This window comes from Panthera uncia, unplaced genomic scaffold, assembly GCF_023721935.1.
Source record: "Panthera uncia isolate 11264 unplaced genomic scaffold, Puncia_PCG_1.0 HiC_scaffold_545, whole genome shotgun sequence".
Lineage (NCBI taxonomy): Eukaryota > Metazoa > Chordata > Mammalia > Carnivora > Felidae > Panthera > Panthera uncia.
Genome location: NW_026059699.1, coordinates 1 through 24,677, shown reverse-complemented (window position 1 = coordinate 24,677; position 24,677 = coordinate 1). Strand labels below are relative to the sequence as shown.

The 24,677-nt window shown below is 56.0% G+C and overlaps 1 protein-coding gene across 2 annotated transcripts in view; it reads right to left on the bottom strand.

Annotated features, from left to right (window-relative positions):
* Positions 1 to 22,719, bottom strand: part of LOC125918204 (receptor activity-modifying protein 1-like) — a 36,332-nt gene extending 13,613 nt beyond the window's left edge. For both annotated transcript variants that reach the window (XM_049624236.1, XM_049624235.1), the window contains exon 1: positions 22,586 to 22,719. In XM_049624236.1, coding sequence (XP_049480193.1) covers positions 22,586 to 22,710 — 125 coding nt within the window. In that variant the 5' untranslated portion in view covers positions 22,711 to 22,719. The remainder of the gene's footprint in view (positions 1 to 22,585) is intronic.
* Between the last annotated feature and the right edge of the window lie 1,958 nt (positions 22,720 to 24,677).

Genomic DNA, 24,677 nt, shown 5'->3' with positions numbered 1-24,677 from the left:
ATCAGCCCAGAGCCTGACGCGGGGCTCGAACTCACCGACCGCGAGATCGTGACTGGCTGAAGTCGGACGCTTAACCGACTGCGCCACCCAGGCGCCCCAAGAACCGGCTTCTAAAAGCCTCCCCGCTCTCTGCACCTCCCCCTTCAGGCTCACAGCCCTGGGTGCCTAACTCCATCCCACCAGCCACCTCCAGGCCCCTCCAGTTCCAGCGGCCCCCCTGCAGGAAGGGCGAGGCCACTAGATGGCGTCCCTCCTGGGGACTTCCTCTCTGTGGTCTCCTCCCCTGGGGACGCTTCTCCGGCCTGTCAGCTCCTCCCGTGCAGTCACATCCCCCAGGACCCCCCATCAGGGCTCCTGAGGCTTCCCCTCCATCGCCTGGAGCGACCTCGCCCGGAGAGGCTCCCCGGTCCTCCCCACCTCCCTGGTCGGAGGGAGGGGCGTCCACACTCCACAGACTCCTTGCTGTGACCCTCCCACCCCCAACGGAAGCTGGGTCCCGTCCACATCCAGCTGTCACCACACCTGGCTTCCAGGTTGCCCGTGCCCCCAGCTCCAGCTCCCAGCCCCTGGGAGCCCTTGCCCAGCCCCTGAGTTGTCATGGACTTCTCCCCACCTCCTCCAGGGGTGTCCCTGCCCTCCTGTGGCCCTGTCACTGTGTCCAGGAGTAGGCAGAAGTGACTTGCCTCGGTGGGTTATTGTGACCCACCTTGCTAACACCAGCATCCACCTTCCTTCACAATTCGGGCCAGAGGCCTTGGCCTCTCTGCACCCCTTCTCTTCTACTCCACCCAGCTTGGTCAGGGGCAGCCATCAAATCCCTCCCTCTTCTCCTCTCCTCTGCACCCCTGCGCTCAGTCCATGATTGGCTGTCTCACCCCTGCCCTCCTCCTGACCTCCAGCCTACTATCCGCATCTTTGCACCTTCCTTGTGCTGAATTCAAAAGCCTTCACGTAGCCCCCACCCTCAGCCATGTCCTCTCCTTCTCACCGGCCACAGGCCAGCTACACTGGCTGGTACTTCTGCCTCAGGATCTTTGCACATGCTGCTCTTTCTCCTCGGAAGGCTCTTAACCCCATCTTCACCAGGCCAACTCTGCTCCTCCTTCGAATGTCACTTCCTCAAAAAGGCCTTTTTTTTATGCTTCAACCTCATTCGGCTTCCTGGTAAAGTGGGGTTTCCTTCATAAATGTCTTACTTTGTCCTTGTACTTTAATTCACATGAGGATTCACTCGCTCTTGGTCTCAACAACTAGCCTGCAAGCACCATGGGGGGAGGGGGACAGTGTAAGAAGAAGACCAAATCCCGCTTACCCTGTTGACAGAGTCACCTCAGGGGCAAAGGGGAGCCAAAGCTGAAGGAAGAGAGGGTATGGAACAGGAGGCCAGCAGGAGGGGTGCCCATGGCACAGCCCAGCACAGAGACATTCACACGGAGACAGCGGTATGAGAGCCCCGCGGTATACAGATCACTTACAGGTGCCGGCGGCACAAGCCGGAGTCAACCACGCCTTCACGTTGGGGACTTTTTTTTTTTTTTAAATATACTTTTAATGTTTATTTATTTCTGAGACAGAGACGGAGCATGAGCATGGGAGGGGCAGGGAGAGAGAGAGGGAGACACAGAATCCAAAGCAGGGTCCGGGCTCCGAGCTGTCAGCACAGAGCCCGACACAGGGCTCGAACTCACGAACTGTGACATCATGACCTGAGCCGAAGTCGGACGCTTAACCGACTGAGCCACCCAGGCGCCCCAAGTTTTTGAGAGAGAGACCGAGAGACAGAGCACGAGTGGGGGAGGGGCAGAGAGAGAAGGAGACACAGAATCCGAAGCAGGCTCCAGGCTCCAGGCTCCGAGCTGTCAGCACAGAGCCCAACGTGGGGCTCGAACTCACAGGCCGTGAGATCATGACCTGAACTGAAGTCGGTTGCTCAATCGACTGAGCCACCCAGGCACCCCTACGCTAGGGACCTCAACACCCCTTTCGGGGCTACTAAGCAAATTAAAACCAGTGCCAAGTGAAGAAGCCTGACTCAGGGACTGCATGTGAAGTTTCTAGTCTACAGTCAACAAGCTTTTCAAGTCCACGGACTCAATTTAGGCAGCAAAGAAAAACAACAAATTCCCAAAGTGGAAACTCTAAGTCAGTATTCTTTGACTACAATATTAAAAACTAGAAATTAGTAAGAAAAGGATAAATTTAAAAAAAACCCCAAAATCTCTAGAAATGAAAGGGCATGCATATAACATTGAAGTCAAACAAGAACTTAATTCGATCAGAGACTATTAAGAAAACAATGGCGTGCTATGTGTAAAAATTAAGGGGATGGAGGCAAAACTGAATTATGAGAAAAATCCACTGTTGTAAACTATCTTATTACTACACAAAATGATATGAAAATACGTGAAGTCTCCAAATCAAGGCATTTTTAAATTTCATTTTATTATTATTACTATTTTAACATTTATTTATTTTTGAGAGAGAGGGAGAGAGAGCATGAACAGGGAAGAAGGAGAGACAGAGGGAGACACAGAATCTGAAGCAGGCTCCAGGCTCTGAGCTGTCAGCACAGAGCCCGACGCAGCGCTCGAACCCACAAACCGTGACATCATGACCTGAGCCGAAGTGGGACGCTGAACCGACTGAGCCACCCAGGCGCCCAAGACATTTTTTAAAAGAACAACAAAATAAAACTTTCCAAAGGGCAAATAATTCAAATGCACTCATAATTGTTAAAAAGTAATATTTAGTGATATTTTAAGAAGTAAAACGAATACGTAAGTTCAATAGCTGATTCTTTAGAAAACAATGAAACCAGACATATCTCTGGATAATATAGTCTGAAAAAAAAAAAGAGAGAAAACGTCAATGTACAAAACCACCAGAAGGGGATTACCCAAAGTATAGGAGAGTAACATACAAAAAAATGTATGTTAAAGTTTGGGAAATCCTTGAGTTGGCATGCTTTCTGGGAAACTACAAATGACCAAACAGAGACCTAAAAGATAGAAAGTCTGAGAAGAAGAATGAAAAATGTTATTAGAGAATTACTTCCACAAAAGGTGCTGGACTCAGGTAATTCTTTCAAATTCTCGAGACCACAGAGGCAGACGCTGAGTTCCCCCGTTCTTTTACAGGGTTAGCAAATCCTGATCCCAGTCCTCTTAAGACGGCCTGCCCACGTGCCCTGGAGCCACAGATGTCCTCTACATTCACTTATCAATGACACAAAAGTACGACAGAGGATGTTTGCAGATTTAAGCCAGTCCTACAGAGCACCTTAAGGCCACGTTCATTTCGGGAATGCTTCAAACTTAGCATAAAATCACACTTCAACGTGTCCAAGGAAAGGGACACGCGACCATTCCAATACAAGCTGAGAAGGCATTTGATAAGACTCAACATTCGTTTCTGATGAAAAAGAAACCACCTTGTAAATCACAAACAGGTTCTTTTCTCAACATGATAAAAACCTCTCCCAAACCGAGGGCGTGCATGGTATGATTGGAACCCTAGGGGCGTTTTCATCACAGGCAGGAATCCTTTCCTTCATTCTTAACTGGTCAGGCCTGTCTTCTCCCTTGTGGTTTCCGCCTTTCGTGTTGGGGGCCCCCACCCAAGACTTCGAAGTCACGTGGAGCCTTTCCGAAGCAGGGAGGGGCTGGGGCCACTTCCTCTGGTGACAGAAAGCCACGCGGTGACCCGGCCTGCCCTAGGCTGCGCCAGGCGTGGAGTGAGGATGCCAGGCCAGCTCGTCTCTACAAGGGGCCTCCGACCACGGACAGGAGGGGCCAGCGGCCTTGGCGGTGGCTAAGCAAGTCCTCGTGCTGTACTTTTCCCGCAGACCCACATACGAGCCAGCTGGGAGGCCGGCCTTCCGGCCTGGAGGAAGCACAGGACGGGGCATCTTTTGTTTTTCTTGCCGCTGCGGGGACGCAGAAGGACGTCTTGGTCACTGATTTAAAACATTTCACTGGCACCGGCCTGGGAACGTGTGCTGGGCGGGGGGGGGGGGGGGGGGGGGGGTTGCTGAGTCAACGGAGCCCCTGGAACTCACTCCGCACGCCTGGGGTTTGCAGCTGGAGGTGGGAAGGTGGATGCTAGACCATCGAGCCCTCCCTCGGCCAGTTAGCTCAGATAGATCCGAGCGAACCAGGCCACACCAACGAGGTCAAGCGCTAGAAGTCGTGCCTCCCTGCTGGCCCAGGGCTGACCCGCCAGGGTGCTCGGACACAGAAGGCTTTGACGTTAGTGGCTACCGTTGCACGCAAATGCGTACCTTGAGATGAATTTTTCCGAGGCTCCTACGACAGTGTAACTCCTTAGTAGAACAGGGACCCCGCCCATGTTGGCAAACGCATCACCCTAGGGGGCACAGGGGACCGGCAGTGCCATCACTGCCCGAGACTCACAGCACGCCGCGTGCCCACGCTGTGAGGTTTGCAGCAATGCTCCGGTCCACACAGCACGCAAACGCCTCGACAGGCTGCCCAGGAAAGCCCGCTGAATGGTGGAGGGAAATCCCACGTCACATCTCTGATGCCAGCTCCCTGTCTAAACCGAACCCCCCTGACCAGCGGGCACTGGCTGAGCCAGGTGGACAGATGCCATTTTCTCAGGAAAGAAAGAACAGGACTGAGCGGAGGGTTCCAGGGAAGAGGGGGACACATGGAAACCGGCCGGGGTTTTCTCTGCTGGCTACGAGGCAACAGTTTTCCAGAAATACCCGCGGCCCATCCAGGGCGTGCGTCAGCAGACGGGGCTCGGGGGGGATGCCTGGAAGGACCCCGCCGCTCTTGGGCTGTGGAAAACAAGACACGGGACAGCCCTCTGTGGCTTCCTCTGGCCACCGCTCCGCCTTCCCACCCCGCTGGGCTCTGGGCTTCTCTTCTCCTGGCCTGAAGCCTGGCTCTCCCCTCCCCCGAGACACCCCACGATGGGGAAGCGAAAGACAGGCTTCTGGGGGCATTTCACGTCAGTTCTCGGGCGTTGGCCTGGGAAGCTGCTGCACAGACAAGGCCCTGAGGGCGTTTCCTCTGGAAGTGACCCCCCCCCCCCCCCCCCCCCCCCCCCCCCCCACCGGCGGGAGAGCATTTCATGGCTCCCCTTCTAGAGAGGAGAGGGCTTCTTTCAGCAGCCTCCTTCTACAGCAGCCTGGCAGGGGAGGTCCACGGCTGCCGTCTGGAAACCCCCTCTGTCTGGGGTCCCTGGCTCCCTGCCTATGGACTTGTATTTCCTCAAACCCAGGACTCGGGCCTGGCACTTTTGGGGTCCCTGCCCCGGCTGAGTCCTCTGGGTCTCGTGATGCTCCCTCCTTCTTTAGCCCCTTGCAGCTGCCTGCTCTCTGTGTCCCCGCTGGCCTGTGACCTCAGGAGGGCAGGGCAGCTCCTCTCGGCTCCCTGTGGAACCCTGTCCCCCGTGTGGGCGCACAGCAGGGCTCAGTGCCCAAGGCTGATGTGCCTGCAACTCTGCAGCCCTCACCGGGCCCCACCCGGAGCCCCGGTTCCTCAAATCTGGGCCAGGAGGGAGAGGAGGGTGCTGCCCCTTCCCGCCTGGGCCACCCTGGGCGGTCCTAAGTGGGACAGAGGAGCCCTGGGGGCCTCTGGGGATGCCTGCCTGGACACGGGGTCTGCAGCTGGGCCCAAGGTCCCCAAACACAAGGTCTCATGAGCACAGGCCCACGGTCCATACGTGCAGAGCCCTGTGTCCCCGTGCCAGCCCCACAGCCCACCCTTGGACCTGGAACCCAGAGGCTCACTTTGGGGGAGCAGCGGGAGACTCCCTGAGAAGATTCCGCAGCTTTGTATCCAGGCTGGTTGAGGCCACCTGGAAGCAACGTGTGTGGGCCACGTGGGGCCATGTGTGGAATGGGGAGGGGCATCCCTTCCTCCAGGCGGGTGTGGGGCTCGGCTTCCTTCAGGCTCCACCCCCGCCAGGTGCCCCGTGAAGGATGCCACGCGCCAGGCCGCGGTGAGTCCTCAGGCAGGAGACGTGGTGTCCCTGAGCGGTGCCATCTGCATCTGGGAAGACGGCCCCAGGGCTGAGCTGGAGACCAGGGAGGCAACGCACACGAGGGCCCCCCGCTCCCCTAGACCCATGCAGGGGGGCGTCACCAGTTAAGGCGACTGCTGTCGGTTGAGGGGACACCAGTGTCGGCAGACAGAGCTTCGCCCCACACCAGGCAGCTCTCGACCGAGCCCCCGTTTCCTGAGCTTGGCACCAGTCAGGCCGCAGCACGGCTCCAACATTCCCTCTGCTGGGTCTGCACACTGAGCACTAGCTACTCACCGGCCTGCAGAGAAGCGCCCGCGGCTCTAGGAGCGGGCCCGTGGGGGCTGCAGGTACCGTGTTGGGAGATGGGGCGCTGGGGACCCAGGGCTGCAGAGATGCACGGAGGGGCGGGCGCTTCCTCTCCAGCTGTCCTGCTGTGGCCGGGCTGGTCAGCCTGTGCACAAGGGGCCGTGGGCTCCTGCCGGGAGCACGTGCTGCTGGGCCCCAGGGACAGTCTCGTCTCCCTGGGCGATGGGCACCCTGCAACTCAGGAGGCCACACGGTAGCCATCCAGGGAGCCGTGGGCATGCAGAACGGGGACCCTCTTAGGTGTGGGTGGACGCCCACACGTCCCCCAGAGCCGAGGGCAACACTCCACACGGGACTGCTGATGGCTGGGCTCTCTGCTCCGCACGGGACAGGAGGGACTAGGACATACATCCCATGTATGTCATCCCATCGGAGAAGCAGCTTTACAAGCCGGCGTTCCTATCCTCTCCTTAAAGACAGGCGCCGCCGAGGTGACCTGCGTGGGTGACCCGAGGTGGCAGTGAGGGAGGTGGCCCGGGGGTCTGACCCACGTCTTCCTGGCTCCTCCACGTAGGGAGCTGTCTCCCCTGCTCGCCCCCAGAAGCCCCTTTTGGGGAGGAGGCGTCCTGGCCACCCCGTCCCCACCCGGGGCCTGCCTCCTCAGCCTCCCTCCTCCGCTCCTGTTCTGTGGCTCCGTGCCCGGCAGCTCCCGGTGCCTCTGCTCAAGCCAGGAGCAGGCAGAGGTTTCTAAATCCATTCCTGGCTCTGCGTGCAGATGGCTCTGGCACCAGACGCAGCGCCCCGGGGGCTGCCAGGGCAGGCTCCTCGAGGACAGGGCTCACGGGGCGGGCGAGGGCACTGGCCTCCTCGGAGAACAGGCTGGGGCAGGAACCGGGCTCCTGGGGCCGGCAGCTCAGAGAGATAGCTGTAGTTGTAAGATCCGACAGGCGTCTGAGAACTAGGGAGCTGTGGCTGGTCACTGAGCTGTGGCCCCTGGTGAGACCGGGGACCCCCGTGCAGACACCAGGTCTAGGAAGGTGAGGCTGCCGCTCGCACCCTTGCTGGGAGGTGGGTGTGTGCATGTCCGAGTCCCAGGATTAGGCGGACAGCCGGGACGCTATATTTGGACACGAAACCCTGGGGCCATTATCCCTGTGAAGCCACGCGGGCCACTGGAGGGAAGGGCTCTTCTGTGCAGCCCACCCTGGTCCCGCTGCTCTCTGCCTGTCCTGCCCAAGAGACTGTCCCCCTGATGCCACTGGACTCCCCAGGGACCCTGCTCTCCCCTCCCCACAGGGGCCCCTGCAGCGGGCTCACCCCCACCCACACGCCCTACCCACTTGCTGCCTCGTCTAGGAGGCTCCGCCATCCGCACCCCTGCTGCCCCCATCCTACGGAGGTCGGAGGTCGCAGCTCAGGGCGACACCCACTGTAGGGGGCAGGGCAGGGCTGTCCACACAGGTGCTTCTCTGTGATTCAAAATCACCCTGGGAGACATACTCGGACCGTGGAGCAGCCCAGAACCCCAGGAGGACGGGAACACAGAGAAATAAATGTCACAGGACCTGCACCCCACCTGGCTTTCTGGAGGGGGTCTTTGACATTCCCCTGGCCTGCACCCAAAGAAACTGCCCGTCAGCCTGTGCCCCTGGGGGTCTTGGCTGCCCAGGGTCTGAGGGTATGTCTGGAAAGCTTCCCAGAGCCTCCCCGAGGGCGGTCCCTAATTCCAGGGGCCGTGGGTCCACATCCTGCCCGCCCCACGCCCTCCCTGCCCCCTCCCGGTCCCTGGGTCCAGCCACCTGCAAGCAGGCACTCTGGAAGGAAGAGGCCACACTTAACAAATCAGTAAAAATCCCTCTGCCTTCTCTGACCACATAATAAAAACCCAGAGACGACAGAACAAAAGCTATGTGAGCTTCAGAAAACAAGGCTGCTCATCACAGATCTATCCCCCCGCCAAGCTGTCACTCATGTAGAAAGCAAGCTCCGTAGAAATGTTTCACTCCCGGGAATGGATTACTCATAAGGCTTTATTTCTAGGATTTGCTTCACATAGTCGCCTGAATTTAAAAGACACACGTGAAAGGGAACGAGGGGTTAAAAATAGTAAGACGTGTTTGAATTAACAGGCTATTTGCAGATGTCAGTAACCAAGACCTCTCAGACCAGCGTTATTACCGACAAAAGTCAGAACAACGCAGTGTAAAAAATAAAAGCAAAATAGAGGATAGGAAGGAAAAAGCAGGTTTTATTTCACTATTTTTTTAAATGTTTATTTTTAAGGGAGAGAGAGAGAGAGGGAGGGAGAGAGAGAGAGAGAGAGAGAGAGAGAGAGGGAGAGAGAGGGCATAAGCAGGGGAGGTGAAGACAGCTGGGGACAGAGGATCCAATGGGCTCTACACTGACAGCAGACAGCCTGATGCAGGGCTCGAACTCATGAACAGCGAGATCATGACCTGAGCAGAAGTCAGGTGCCTAACCAACTGAGCCACCCAGGTGCCCCGAAAAACCGGGTCTTAGAACATTAGTTCAAATCAAAGGAGAGAGAGAGAGAGACAGACACAAAGCGAAATTTGAGGAGGCCCAAAACCCAGGGATTCTGGTCCCTTCACCAAGGGGAGGCCAAAGCACGTGGTCTGACACGGTAAGAAAAGCGACACGTTATCAGAGGATCTGTGTTTCATTTCATGGCTGGTTGAGTGAAAAAGAGTTTTCCAGTCGTCAACCTCACTTGAAAGAGAAAAGAAGAGACATTATGTTCTAACCATACGAAGAAAAAAGAAATCAGGGTGGAAATGTAAAAAATCAAGACAAAAAACGGCGTGCCTGAAGATCGAACAGAAAGGACAAATACGATGTCGTTTTCTCTGGTACAAGTCTCGTCGCTCTGTTATATGAAACTCTATAGAGTTTATATAACATACATAACTCTATGTTATATGAAAACGTAACATCCAGCAGTAAGCTGTTGGCAAGAGATGTAGTCACACAGAACGACAAAGTTCGAGGAGCTGACAGACCAGTGCTTCTGTGCTAACACGAGGCAAAGGATAACGTAGAGCAAAAACTATCACGTGTGCCTAGAACTGTAACGGTGTTTCACAGTCGATGGCAGCAGCAGGATAACGTGGAGTCTAAATGCTATGAAAGTAGAGTGAAAGATATGCATAAAAGCCTTCCAGAAAAGCGAAATGGAAACAATGCCGACACGATTAGGATTGAAGAATCCACTACTGCATTATCATATGCAAAAAGTTCAGGGGCGCCTGGGTGGCTCAGTCGGTTAAGCATCCCACTCTTGAGCTCCACTCAGGTCATGATCTCGTGGTTCGTGAGTTCAAGACCTGAGATACGCTCTGCACTGTCAACATGGAGCCTGCTTGGGATTCTCTCTCTCCCTCTCTCTCTGCCCCTTCCACCCCCCACCCCCAAAAATAAACAAGTAAACATAAAAAAAAGTTCAGAGGGGCACCTGAGTGGCTCAGTTGGTTAAGTGACCGACTTCGGCTCAGGTCATGATCTCGCAGTTCGCGGGTTCAAGTCCCGCGTCGGGCTCTGTGCTGACAGCTCAGAGCCTGGAGCCTGCTTCGGATTCTGTGTCTCCCTCTCTCTCTCTGCCCCTCCCCCACTCATGCTCTGTCTCTCAAAAACAAACATTAAATTTTTTTTAAAGTTCAGAAACCTGTAAAGAAGCCGCATAGCACGACAGTGCAGCATTAATCACTGCTTCGGGGTGGGGGGATGAAATAGAAAGAACAGAACGTTTTCATTTTCAAGTTTTGGTGGTGTGTTTACAGAAGGTCTTAGTGGGAGAGATCTGAGAGAAAATCTCAACAAAAACACAAAGTAGAAACTATTCACTCTGTGTGCTATCACTCTATCAAGAGAAGAAGAGCTTAAGAACCAAATGGAAATGCAACATTTGAGAATTAAAATACACCTGCCTAAAGAAAAAACTGAAGGAGAAAGTCAAGAAAGACAATAACTGTGTGGTAAGAAAATACAACGAGAAAACAGACATCTCAAAACCTGCAGAAAGTGGTGAAGAAGGTCCCGAGGGAGAAACAACATGGTCTTAAATGCCTTTATTATGTTAAAAAAAAAGGGGGGGGGGTGAGAAAAAATGATGTCGTCAGCATCTAAATTCTACCTCGCGAAAGAAGCAAATATTTTTCTGAAAAGGTAAAAAGAGGGGAAAGCAAATGATAAAAGTGAAAGCCAAACATTTTTAAAAGACATTTCAATGCAAGACATAGTCTGTTTTCTAAAGACCTATAATAATGGACACAAAAAAAGTGGGCTTTCTCGGGGCCCCTGGGTGGCTCAGTCGGTTAAGTGTCTGACTCTTGGTTTCAGCTCAGGTCATGATCTCACCGTCTGTGAGTTCGAGCCCTGCATCGGGCTCTGTGCTGACACTGTGGAGCCTGCTTGGGATTCTCTCTCCTTCTCTCTCTCTGCACCTCCCCCAGCTCTTTCCCTCTCTCTCAAAATAAATAAATAAACGTTAAAAAAGAAGTGAGCCGGGGCACCTGGGTGTCTCTGTCGGTTAAGTGTCCGACTTCGGCTCAGGTCACGATCTCGCGGTTCGCGAATTCGAGCCCCACATCGGGCCCTGTGCTGACAGCTTGGAGCCTGGAGCCTGCTTCGGATTCTGTGTCTCCCTCTCTCTCTGCCCCTCCCCCGCTTGCACTCTGTCTCTCTCTGTCTCAAAAATAAATAAACATTAAAAAAAAAATTTAAAAGACGGCACAGGAAGGTAGCGAACAGTCTGACTAGGCCTGCTGCCGTGTTCTTCAGGACACAGGGCCCCCGAGACGCTCCTCATGGGCAGGATTCCTGCAGACAGATAGCACCTCCCTAGCTGTCTGGCTGGTGCCTGGCCATCTCACCTAGAACCTCAATGTGACTTCTTACGGAATCTGGCAAAATGGTTCTTTAGTTCTCTTGGAAAAATAGGCAGAGAACGCATCAAAGAAAGCAGAAGGTAATGTGAAATACAACGAGAATGAACACACAAAGAGAGAATGAGGTCTTCTAAATTGTAGAAAATATTGTAGGGCCATGGCGATCGAAGGGGGGTGGATGGCCCCAAGACATACATAAAAATTAACTGAGGGGCGCCTGGGTGGCTCAGTCGGTTAAGTGTCGGACCAGCTCAGGTCATGATCTCACCATTCGTGAGTTTGAGCCCCACGTCCGGCTCTGTGCTGACAGCTCAGAGCCTGGAGCCTGCTTTGGATTCTGTGTCCCCCCCCCCCGCCCCTCCCCCATTCATTCTCTCTCTCTCTCTTAAAAATAAGCATTAAAATTTTTTGTAAAAAATTAACTGAAATTACTCTAATGCACACAAGAACATACTAAGTATTAAATCAAGCATAACCAAACTATGGAGGTAGGCAACATTATTTAACAAATTATGTTAGCCTAATCGAGGTAGGGAGGAAGTAAATTTTATTCATGTCTTAATGTAACTACTTAGCGTGTTTAAGAAGATAAATGTTATTTCAAAACACATAACGACTAAACAGAAACAGATCATAATACTGTGGCCATGTGACTCCCTTGGAATTGCGACAATTGAATTTCTGCAACAGACAGGACTGTGCCTGAATTCCAGACCTCTGGGGAGCGAGCGAGGGCACACACATGAACTGCATAGCTAAATCAAACACGGGAGACAAGCGTCACCAAAATAAACACAAGTGAAACTTGAAGAAAAGATGATTAGGGCAAAAATGACAGACAGCTGACCTCTACCATGTTCGAGAGTTCGCAAAATCAGACTTAAAAGACTCCCAATGACTCAAAAGGTAAGTAGCAAAGATTATGGTCAGATGATCTGCACCTGAGAAAAAACAAATTGCAAAACAAGTCTAGAAGAATCACTTCGCCTTCCCAGCAGCCAAAGGCGGGCAAATGGGACAAGAGGAAATCTCACGTACACCTGCCAACAGAAAATCTGTGCAAACTCAGGGCTCATGAGAATGTGAGGAAACGCCTTCATATGCGGCTGGTAATAGAAAGGAGTACAATTCCTTCAAAGGGCAACGGGGCAAAACCTATGAGAACCACAGAACGTCCACGGCACGTAAGTCCATTGGCAAGAATTCTTAAGTTAGTTCAAAACAGAAGGCCGTATGTACCAAAGCTCTCACAGCCGCATCATTAAAGATCGCAAAGACCTGGTAAAGGCTCAACAGACTTGGGGTGGGAACACCAGGGCGTGTTAACTTGGCCTTCTGGCCACTAAGCGAGGCCACGTCCACCTGGCCCGGGCAGTGAGGGTACACTCACCTTCTCTTGCTACTCAAAAGGAGTGTTTCTTTCTTTCTTTCTTTTTTTTTATTAAAAAAATTTTTTAAATGTTTATTTTTGAGAGAGAGGGACAGAGTGTGAGCGGGGGTGGGGCAGAAAGAGAGAGGGAGACACAGAATCGGAAGCAGGCTCCAGGATCTGAGCCATCAGCACAGAGCCCGACGCAGGGCTCGAACTCACGAATCATGAGATCATGACCTGAGCTGAAGTCAGATGCTCAACTGACTGAGCCACCCAGGCGTCCCATTTTTTTTTAAATGTTCATTTGTTTTTGGGGTGCCTGGGTGGCTCAGTCGGTTGAGCGTCCAACTTCAGTTCAGGCCATGATCTCACGGTTTGTGAGTTTGAGCCCCGTGTCGGGCTCTGTGCTGACGGTTCAGAGCCTGGAGCCTGTTTCGGATTCTGCGTCTCCCTCTCTCTTTCTGCCCCTCCCCTGCTCATGCTCTGTCTCTCTCTTTGTCAAAAATACATGAAAAAAAACCATTAAAAAATATTTACTTTTGAGAGAGACAGAGAGAGAGCAGGGGAGGGGCAGAGAGAGAGAGAGAGAGAGAGAGAGAGAGAGAGAGAGAGGGAGAGATCTAAAGCAGGCTCGCACTGACAGCAGTGAGCCCGATACGGAGTTTGTGAGATCTGTGAGATCTCGACCTGGAAGATCATGATGAACTGATCTCGAACTGTGAGATCTTGACCTGAGCCAAAGTCAGAGGCTCCACTGACTGCCACCCAGGTGCCCCAAAAGGGGTGTGTTTTTAAGAAAGTGAGTCCTCCGTTTTTTAGCTGGGAGAAGAGGGAACTCAGACCTAAGAGGCACCTTTCCCAGAGTGGGAGCCACGGGGTATCCTGTGCATAAGCGTCCAGGGCTGAAGTCCTGTGAGCCCTGGGGGAGGTTGTCCTCAAAATCTGCCCGGAGAAGGAGGGCTGCCGCCTGGTGCCACAGCTCCCCGGAGGCCACCACAGTGGTCTGAGCATCGCCGGCCCCAAGCGTGCTCCAAAGATGTCCACCAACACAATGACTGATGAATGGCTGGGTCCTGGGAGACCCTGGGAGCAGGGTGAGCACTGGGCTGAGGGTCAGCAGTAGGAGGGGACATCTGCTGTGACACCCACTGTGCTGCACCCCTACCTCTCATCACTCTCACCACGCGCACCCTGCCCCTCAGTGTAGACGGCCCTGGGGGGGCCGCCTGTGAGCGGGCTCCGGGGAGCCCTGTGTGAGCGAGCCTGGCCCCCCGGCCCCGGACAGCAGACTCCTGTCTGCACAGCCTGGACGTGTCTGGGGTTTTCCTGGCCGTGGGGAAGTGGGGAGTCACAGCAGCGTGTCCAAGGCGGAGGCGGGGGTGGAAGGGATATGGCCACAAGTTCCCGTCACCAGGACACGTCCCACCTGCCCGCTCCGCTCACAGCCAGGATCTGCTTAGTGTTGCCCGGCCGCTGACCTTTCACACTGACACACAGGCCTGACTTCATCCCAGACACGTGTCTGGGGAAGCATCTGTGCCCTCTCCCGGGGCCAGAAGGACTCGGGCGGTGGACATGAAGGGAAGCCGAGGACAGTGCCGTGGCCCCTGGGTGTGGCCAGCGGAAGCTTCTGGCTTCCCCCCACCGCAAGGGGGATTGCCTGGCTTGTGGCCTCTGCAGACACATTTTTCCAGGAGCTTTCTCAAGCAGGAAGTGGGGTTCCTCCTTCCCACTCCCCCAAACCTCCAGGCCAACAGGTGGACAGGCACAGGCCCTCTGACACCGTCACGAGAACCCTCCACGAGGCAGGCACACGGTTGAGGCAGCTCCGGACCGAAATGCTGCTGCTGTCCGTGAGGGCTCCCCGCCCCCCCAAGTGAAGACAATTCCTCTGGCTGCCGGGAGATGATGCGGCTGGGACAGGGTGGGGCTGCGAGCCACCTGAGGATCTCCCCCGAGCGTGTCCCTATGACACTTCGTGTCCTTATGACTCCTCTCCCGCATCTGCCTGCCCAGGGCTGGCTCTGCAGGCATGGTGGAGGACAGTGGATTTCCAGACCTTTCCACCCCCTTACCTTGCTCCTCTATGGGCACAGATCTGGGCGCACAAAGCCCGAGACAAATCCTTCCTTCTCCAGTACACCCTGCTCCCACAGCACTGGTCCCACTGGCCCGGCCCTCCGTCTGCTCCCCCAGGACAGCGGCGGCTGAGCACCTGACACAGGGTAGAAGGGCCTGTCAGGCCTCTGCCTCCCTCCCCCCCCAGAAAGGCCCCCTTGTTGCTGCTGTGGGGTCGTGCATACGGTATTCCCCCCCGCCCCCAGCAGCTCTGCTAAGACGCCCACCTAGGTGGGGGCCTGAGGAGCTGTCTTTGAACAGGGTGGACAAAAAGGGTTCCCCCCCTTTCCTCTGCCCACACGGCAAACTGAGTCCCGTCATGCCTCCCTGTCACAGCCTTGGCCTAACAAATTCCAGGGGTGGCGCTGGGAGCTCCGGGCCCAGCTTGGGCGGGGGGTCCTTGGTCCTTCCCTTCTGCTGCTGACACCAGCAACACGAGAACGTCCCACCCTCCACGGCTGGGCACCAAGAAGGCTGGAGGGGAAGGTACCCGGCAAGCAGCTCAGAGGTGCGCAGAGCTGTGACGGACCACGGCACACACCCTGGCCCAAGTGCGCCCTGGAAAGCTGCGCCTGCACCTCTTGCCCGGCTGAGGCCCGGCCGGGCAGCAGGAGGCAGGGCCTCGGCAGAACCAGCCTCTGCAGGGCGAGCCGGGGCACGCAGGCCTCCGGAAGTCAGGATTCCAGCGCCCGGGCTGGGGGCTGTGAGCGTGTGCTCTGGAGACACCTGAAGGACTCCCCCCGACCCAGGCGGCCAGAGGGGTGGGGGATGGGCACCTGTGCCGGGGCCTCTGGGGGCCAGGGCAGGCGCACGGCCCCACAGACCCCCGAGGGAACTGGATGGAGCCCCGGGAGCTCCCAGTGGGTGGGACGCAGGTTCTGGAGAACGGCCTGCCGAGCACCCGCGGCATGGCCCATCCAGGCCATGGTGAGAGGGGCCGAGCGCAACCAGAATCCCTCGGAGGACACCAGCCACTGCCCCAGAGAGACCTCTGTGATTTCAGAAAGATGCCTCCCTTTCAGTTCCTGTTGCAATTCAAAACTAAAGCAGCTGTCCCGATATCACTGCTGAGTCCTGAAGAATTTCCTGCCTCGGCGATTTTGAGGGAGCCACAAAGAAGGCCCTTTGTTCCAGAGGCACAGAGGGAACGGCAGCCGCCCTGGGAGAGACCCCGCGGTGGGTCAAGGGCCCTGTCCGGGGACTGCAGTCCCTAGGCGGGGTGCCCATGGCAGAATCCCCAGCACTGGCCGGGGACACATGTATTCTGTGTCCTTTGCTTAACACACCGGGCCACTCCCCACTTGGCAGGGCTGGGGACCCCTCCTCGGAACTGGCCAGTGGGCCCTCTGTGCCCAGCGCAGGGTCAGCACGGCGGGGAGGGATTCCCCAGGGAGGCGGGCCGGGGAGACCGCGTGTGCTGAGGCGACCCGCTTCGGGGCAGGCACAGGAGGGGCGCCTGGACGGGTATGAGGGTGAGGTTGGTTCTCCGATGAAAGATCATGGAAGTTGCTACACCTGTTTCTCTGACATCTTTCCTGTGAACACCGTGATGCCTCAGAGCCCAAGGGGGGCAGCGGACAGGGCTCCCGGCCTCCCGAAGACACCAGCAGTTTTTGTCTTGGGGGGGTGGGGGGGCGGAAATCCCACATGCGGGGACTTTAAAAACAACCAGTTTCTACTTGAGTTCCTCATGTTGGAGATTCTTCTCCTTCTCTGTTCCGCTCTTTCTCTCCCTCCCCAAAACCCACAGGAACCTCTCTGGAAATGAGAGTTTCTGATGAGACATTTTCCCATGTTCTCTGTAGCTCCCCAAATTAGATTATCTTCCCAGTTAATGCTCTAAATTACATTTCCACTGGCAGACCAGGCCTGCAGTTTAATGAGCTGGCCCCTGGGAATCACGGGCTGGGCCCGCCCTGCGGAGCCCATCTGCCCTGAGTGGGCCTGGTGCGGGGACAGGTCAGACACCAGGGGAGCCTGAAAAATCCCAGGCATCTCCAAACAAAGGACCCAGGAGCAGCCCCAAGCCAAGCTCCCACTGGAGGAGCGGGGGTCGGCGTCCGGGGCCATGGACCCATTTACGTGCAGAACATGCTGGACAGCCCTGGTCCCAGGGTCAGCTCCATGCTGAAACAAAGCAGACCCACAATTCCACAGCAGGTCACTGTCCTCTTATTGGAATGTGGCCTGAGTGCTCTTGTGAGCCCTTCGCTTTTTCTTAAGAAGTTTCTATCTCTGAGCCAAGAGGCACAGTGCTGCTGAGAAGTACTTTGGAAATAACCCAGTGTTTCCATCTAAGGTCCTAAGTGAAGCAGGGTTGAGGTGGAGCTGGGAGCCTGGGAGCCAGAGCGCCAGCCAGCACGAGCCGGCCCCCCATGTGCCCGCAGGGGACCTTCTCCACGTCTCTCTAGACCCTGCATGCTGGGGAAGCCTGCCTCTCTCGCATTTGTCACCTGGTGGGAAGGCACGTGTCCTCGGCAGCTGCTTTAAATCCTGACTTCAGAGTAGAATCCAGAACTTCCCTCTGCCGGATCACAGTCACCTGCGGGCCCAGCCCAGTTGCTACGACAGCCATGACCTCAGGCAGCAGGCACTGGGGACCTCTGGCCTCCTGACTTTCGGGGTGTCCACCCCCAGCTTTAGGCTGGGCCCGGATCCCAGGCCCAGAGACCGCCCGGTTCTGCCGCTTTGATCCCACCGACATCGCCAGCTGCGCTTGGCTGAGGGAGGGGTCTTTCCCAGCACCTGCCCCTTTGTCCCACACCTGCCTGGCCTGCAGCCCTCCAGCCTGGGCTGGGAGAATTCCCCGGGACCAGCCTGTCGTCTGGCTCTCCGCCTGTGGGCCCTCCACCTCGGGGTCCTGCTCGTCTGCTGGCCACTGTGTTTCTTCATGCTGATGGGTCTCCGGCCCGTACATGCAGCTCTCCCACTCCCGGCCGTGCCTGGTCTTCTCTCTGGGTCCTTCCTCTCATCTCCACCCAATCATTCGGACAAGCCTGCCTGCCCCAGACCTCTGCGGCTCCAGGGGACTCTGGAAAGTCTGCCCTTGGCTCGAGAACCAGACTTGGTGTCCCACTGCAGACGGACCTCACCAGGCCCCCTGGATGCTGGCAGGGGCTCAGATGGCCACGAAAGGCCGTCATTCACCCGCTCCCCCCGCCCACTTCTGTGAAGACAGAGCATCGCCACACCACCCTTGAGAACCAGGAGGGAGCCATCTCGTGCCCCTGGGGAGAGTCAAGAGCTGAGACTCTGGACCCCAAGAGACCTTGCCAGCTGTGACCCTGGGCAGACAGAGTGGGGATTACAAGTGTTCTGCCCTCCCGCGGCTGCTGCTTACTTCCGTGAGACGACACGTGTTAACCGATTAACACGGTGCCCAGCACACCGTAGGTGCTTAACAAACACTAGCTGTAACAATGTGGTAAGTGAGCAGTCGGTAGGCAGTGAAGTCCCATTGGCGGTTCTGGAGAAGAAACTGATGTCGCACAGGCAGGCAATATGAAGAAGGTTTGACACGGACTGTTTATGAAGGTGCAAAGCGTAGAGGGGCATTACATAGAACAAAGTGGCATCTCCACTCACTGGGGGCAAAGGCGGGCTCACTAATAAACAGGACAACTGGGCAGCTCATCTGGAGAAAGACAGAATTCGCTTGTGGTTCGCCGCAGAATACAGTCCAGATGGCTCGGCGACTGAAGAGAAAACACGGGGGATTCCTCTCGAACCTCAGTGTGGGGAAAGGCTTCCCAGCCGTGACTCAGACCCAGGGGTGATAAAACACTGACGCACACAGCTGGATGGCAACAAGATGACGGGGCAGCAGCGACATGGGAAACAGAGTCAGAAGACAGCTAACAGGCGGGGAGAACACATCTCACGTGTGTTGCAGACAACGGTCCTAATGTCTCTTCTAACATAGAGAACTCTTCAGGGGCACCCGGCTGGCTCTTGGTCTTGGGGTCGTGAGTTCGAGCCCCACGCTGGGCATAGAATTTACTTAAAAGTAAATCCATTTAATAAAATAAAATAATTCTTTACAAAGGACCAGAAACTGGGAAAGGACACGAACAAGCATTCACAGAAAAGATCGATGAACGGCCCTTAAACTTCCAGAAGGTGAACTCGTCGCTGGAGGAAGGCGACAGCGTCTCTCGCGGATCGGGTGGGGAGGACGCAGGCCTGACCACGCAGGGCGCCGGCCGGTGGCGGGGAAGCTCCCTCACACACCGCCAGTGGGGACGCCGAGGCCGCAGCCCCTCTGGGGGGACACAGGCAGTGCCTCCCAAAACGTGCTCTTGCCTCGGTCCCCGTGGTTCTGATGCCAGGCGGCCACCCTGGAGGTACAGCTCCAGCAGCAAGAAGGTGCAGGTGCTCGAGACTGTGCCCTTCCACGCTATCTGAAATCAGAAAATACCGGGGACACCAAACGCCTCTCCACAGGAAAGTGCTTGGAAGACGAGGTGAGGCGGGGCGCCCGGGCGGCTTCGTCGGTTGAGCGTCTGACTCTCGCTCTCGGCCCAGGTCACCATCTCACGGCTCGTGGGTTCGAGCCCCGCGTCGGGCTCTGCGCTGACAGTGCAGAGTCTGCTTGGGATTCTCTCTCTCCCTCTCTGTCTGCCCCTCCCCAACTCGTGCATGCACGCCCTCTCTCTCAAAATATTATCCAGCTGTAAAAATGAGTGAGGGAGTTCTCCATGCACTGGTAAGAATTAATTTCCAGTATACGCTGTTAGGTTAAAAAGAAAAAAAAGGAAACAAAACCAAAGTGCAAAAAGAATATCTATAGTAAAATACACTCCACGTAAGAAAGGATGCGAGAGAAAAATTCGTATACCGGCTGACCTGTGCAAAAGAAATACAAGGAGGACACAGAAACGAGAGAGACTGGTCGCCCACGGGGAGTGGGTGGCGGTGGGTGGGCGTAATGGGCCAGAGTCTGGATGAGGGGAGACGACGCTTCTCTGAACCCACCTTTGAGAACAGCTGTGACACAAAGCACAGTGTGACGGTCGGTTTTGTGTCAGCCTGGCCGGGGGACACCCCCCGGTTATTCAATCTCACACCAATCTGGCCATTGCTGGGGAATTTCGGAGACCTGCTTCCCATGCATTGGCTTTAAGGAGGTCATCCCTGATGATGTGGGGGGGCCTCATCCGGTCAGTTGAAAGGCCTTACGTTGGGGCAAGTTAAGAAACTCTGCCCCCCCCCCCCCCCCCCCCCCCCCCCCGGGCTACAGCATCAGTTGTGCTGGCCTGGCCTGCAGATTTTGGACTTGCCAGACCCTCCCCCCTCCCCAGTCGCATAAACCATAAACCGATTCCTTGAAATCAATACTGTTATTACAGTAACAATAAATATCGTTGTTATTCAGCCTTCCCCCCACGGAGGCTCCAGGAGACCTCACCCATGTTTTCTCTCAGGGCTTGTAAGGTCTCCCTGGTTACACGTGAATTCCTGACATGAGAGAGAGAGAGAGAGAGAGAGAGAGAGAGAGAGAGAGAGAGAGAGAGTGTGTGTGTGTGTGTGTGTGTGTGTGTGTATCTTGGCTTCTAAACGACATTCTTTTTTCTTTTTAACAAGTTCCATAGTTTGGGTTTTTTTTTAAACTTTTTAAAATGTTTTTATTTATTATTTTTGGGAGACAGAGACAGAGCACGAGTGGGGGAGGGGCAGAGAGAGAGGGAGACACAGAATCCGAAGCAGGCTCCAGGCTCCGAGCTGTCAGCACGGAGCCCGACGCGGGGCTCAAACCCACTGACTGTGAGATCATGACCTGAGCTGAAGTTGATGCTTAACTGCCTGAGCCACCCAGGCACCCCTAAATGACATTCTTTTTTTTTTTTTCACATTTATTTATTTTTGAAAGACAGAGCACAAATCGGGGAGGGGCAGAGAGAGAATGAGACAGAATCCGAAGCCGGCTCCAGACTCTGAGCTGTTGGCACAGAGCCCAACGCGGGGCTCGAACTCACAAACCGTGAGATCATGACCCGAGCCGAAGTTGGGTGCTCAACCGACTGAGCCCCCCAGGCGCCCCTAAACAACATTCTTTAATAAAAGAAACCAGGGCTTCCTTGAAGAAACCGCTGCTTCTGGGGAGTGGGGAAGGGGGCAGAAAACGTATACGATGATCCTGGAAAATCTTGGGGTACCAGAAAGTAAGGAGGTGCTCAAAGAAGGATGGGCAGGAGGGTGCGTCAGAAGGACACAAAAGCCAGTCTGATGTTGCTCCAAAGGCCTCGCTGGGACCATTTAAGGCCCCTTGTGCTTACCTCGGACCCACCCGGATAATCCGGGATAATCTCCCCAAAGTCACCTGCTCAGCAACCTTAGTTCCATCTGTAATCTACTTCCCCTTTGCCATGTGACGTTGTGTGTACTAGGTTCCAGGGACTAGGACTCGGACCTCTCTCCAGGCTCTTATCTTGCTGACCACAGACCTGGGCCGGCAGGCCTCAGCTGACGTGCTGACATACCTTTCCCATGAGACCTTCTGCTTCCAGCTCCCTCAAATATCTTGATTTTCTTTTTAAATAAAAGAATGTCCTGGGGCGCCCGGATGGCTCCGTCGGTTAAGTGTCTGACTCTTGATCTCAGCTCAGGTCATGATCTCACAGTTTGTGAGTTCAAGCCCTGTGTTGGGCTGTGTGCTGACAGTGTGGAGCCTGCTTGGGACTCTCTCTCTCTCTGCCCCTTCCCTGTTTGCTCTCTATCTCTAAATAAATAAATAAATAAATAAATAGATAGATAGATAGATAGATAATAGATAAATAGATAAATAAATAAATAAATAAACTTAAAATGTCCTAGCAACGTCACCCTCAGCCCTGCCTCTATTCCCTTTTTGTTTTACCCCGCGGCTCGAAGGATGGAAAACCTTCTTTGGTCTGACTGATCATTACTCCCGTCTGTATCCAGAGAGCTACTGGGGACTGCCTGTGGTGGCTCCCATTTCTAAGACCACGTCACCCCTGCTTCTTTGGGAACACCACTGGCATTACCCCATCGGCTGCTGAGCCACCCGTGTGCAGGCCATCCGTACCAATCCGTGGTCACTTACTCAAGATAAGCGGGGAGAGTGCTTTTCTTTGGGGACCCCACTGTGTCCTCCCTGAATCGTATTAACGTGCCATCTTTAATTTAAACACAAATCCCTCTGCTGAGGCAGAAGGCCAGTTAGCCTAAAGCACAGGCTGTTCTGATGCTAGCACCTGCCTCCTCCATCATGCTCAAGTTCTGGCTCCTGGTCCAGAACACCAAGAGCCTGGGCCCCCGGTGGGGAGAGCCCCCGACCCCACTGAGGAATGCCTGGGGCCCTGGATAAACCCAGCGAGGCGGGAAGAAGGGCCCTTTGGCAGGAAAACCGAAGTCACAAAGGGGAAGGGGCTAATTGTCAGCTGTCTTCGGTGGGGGTTCACAGGTCATGAAGGGTCGATGAAGCTCGGAGCCCCAAACAGGGTGGGAATAACAGCCTCAGCCTGACCACGGGGACCGAGGGAACCAGCGGAGCCATCCCTGCAAGCTGGGGCTCCTGCCACCGAGACTCAGCCCCCGGCCACTAGACGGTGCTCTCTGTTGTCCCCCGCACGCCTGCACGTGGATGGGCCACGAGCGTCTCAGCTAGACATGGCCCAGATGGAACCCTCCCTCCCGGAGCTCCCTCTGTATAAGGCCCACCATCCGTCCCGGCCCCGGGTCATTGTGGACACGGCCTCCCCCCGCCCCCACTCGCTTATCGCTGGTGCCCTCCTTCGCCCACGGCCACATTCCGCCACCATAGACTTTGGCGAAGAACCCCTCACCGCAGCCGCGAGCGGGCTCCCTGCACCAGACCCTGTGGCTCCCGCCCCAGCCACGTCCCTCCCGCCAGGGGCCACACGACACTCACTTGACGGTCTCGCCCCAGTCGCACCACAGCGTCTTCCCGATGGCCTCCATGTCCACCTGGAACTGGGTGAGGCAGAGCTCCTGGAGGAGAGCGCCAGAGTTGGCATCCCGGCAGGCCGTGGCCATGAGGAGGTGATGCACTGCAACGAAGGGCCCAGGGGACTGTCAGCCTCTCTGGGACCCACCCACCCTCCCCTGCCTTCCCTGCACACCCTCCCCCGCCTCCCCCCCACCGCACACCCTCCCCTGCCTTCCTGCACACCCTCCCCTGCCTCCCCCTCCCCCCATACCCTCCCCTGCCTTCCTCCTCCCCCTCCCCTGCCTCCCCCTCCCCCTCAGCTGACCACGGGGACCGAGGGAACTAGGTTCCAGGTTCCAGATCCTAGGTTCCCTGCCTTCCCCCTCACCCTCCCCTGCCTCCCCCCCACACCGCACACCCTCCCCTGCTTCCCCCCACACACCGCACACCCTCCCCTGCCTCCCCCCCATACCCTCCCCTGCCTCCCCCGCCACATCCTCCCCTGTCTTCCCTGCACACCCATCCCAGAACCCGCTTCCACATAATCCCTGGAGAGGGAGCCTGTGGCTCATCCATCACCGCAGAACCCAGCAAGGTCCCTGCCTGCTGACAGTGGGTCTGACGGCGCCTCCCAGTACTCCGTGGGGACGAGGCCAGGACTGACCGTCACAAGCAGCACCGGGCCTGGGTCTGATGCTCATGCACCACTCCATCCCTCGCACCAACCCCTGATGCAGTTCCCCACACCCCCACTTCATACATGTGCAAACTGAGGACCCCAGGACCAGACACATGCTCCTCCCCTCAATGCCACCAGGCCTCTGGCCTACGTGGGCCAGAGTGTGGGGTCCGGGCTGCAGCCCTTGGTCCCAGGAACAGCCTACAGGCTGCAAGGAGCTCCCTGCTCCCATCCCCTATGTCTGGATGCTCACCAGTTACAAACCAGGCTGACAAACTGTGATGTGAAATGTGTTTTACCCTCCTGCTTAATAAATACGAGCTCGAAAGTAAAAAGTTAAGGGAATGCACTGCCCAGATCAAAATTCCCTCGTCCCCCCTGAGCCCACAACTGGCTCTGGTGGCTGCTGGGCAGGTGGGGAAGACTGTCCCCCAGGTCCCCACCCCTAGGCCTCCCTCCTCTTCCTCTCCACGCTGGCCATCTGCTTTCTCCGCCTCCCTAGGGAATAGTGCAGGGCCAGGGTGGGAGGTCCTTCACATTCCCTCTTTGAGGCCCAGCCCACCTACTGCCCCCCAGGCAATGTTGGCCCTCTGCCCCCAGGGCACCCCAGCCCCACCCCTACCATCACGGCTTTGCCAAATCCCTGGATGGAGACCGCAGCTGGGAACCCAGGGTTGTACCAGGAATTCTTGGACTCCTTGCTGGGCCTCATGGACATGTGTGGACACTCAGCTGACCCTTGCAGCCCATAAGGCCGCAGGCGGGAGGAAGAGCTCACCCGAGGAGAGGCTGGCAGCCCTCAGGGCAGGTACACTGGGTATGGAGTTCTGGGGTCCCTGACTCTGAAACATGGCCTAGAAGGGGGTGTGTACTTGAGTGGGCTCGCCCCACGGCCCCTCAGACACCTGCCCCCTCTGCCTCCGTCTTCCAAGAATAAAATGCAAAGGAAACGGTCCTCTGGCCTCTACAATGCACAGCACTGCCCAAGCTCTTCACACCCACAGATATCTTGGAGGCAGGTCCTACTGTGATCATCAACTTACTAGACGGGAAACTGAGGCTTTGGGGCTCAGAAGCAGGCCTAAGGACCCAGCACCAGAAGAGGTGTAGGTTTGACTGAACTCAGCTAATGCCCAGTCCCAAGGTGTTGGGGACTAGGCAGGAAGCTGGGCAATATAGTGGAGGGCCTGACCTCTCTTTCACTGCAGACCTGGAGGAGAAGGCAGAAGATGAAGACAGGTGTTGGGGGTCATAGATGGGGGTCATGACAGCAGGCTGTGAAGTGCCATTTCAGACTGCAGCTTCAGGGGGCTCAATGGAGAGTTCCTGGATGGGTGTGTGGGTACATTGGTGGGTGGACAGACGAATGGATGGATGGGTGGGTGGATGCACAGG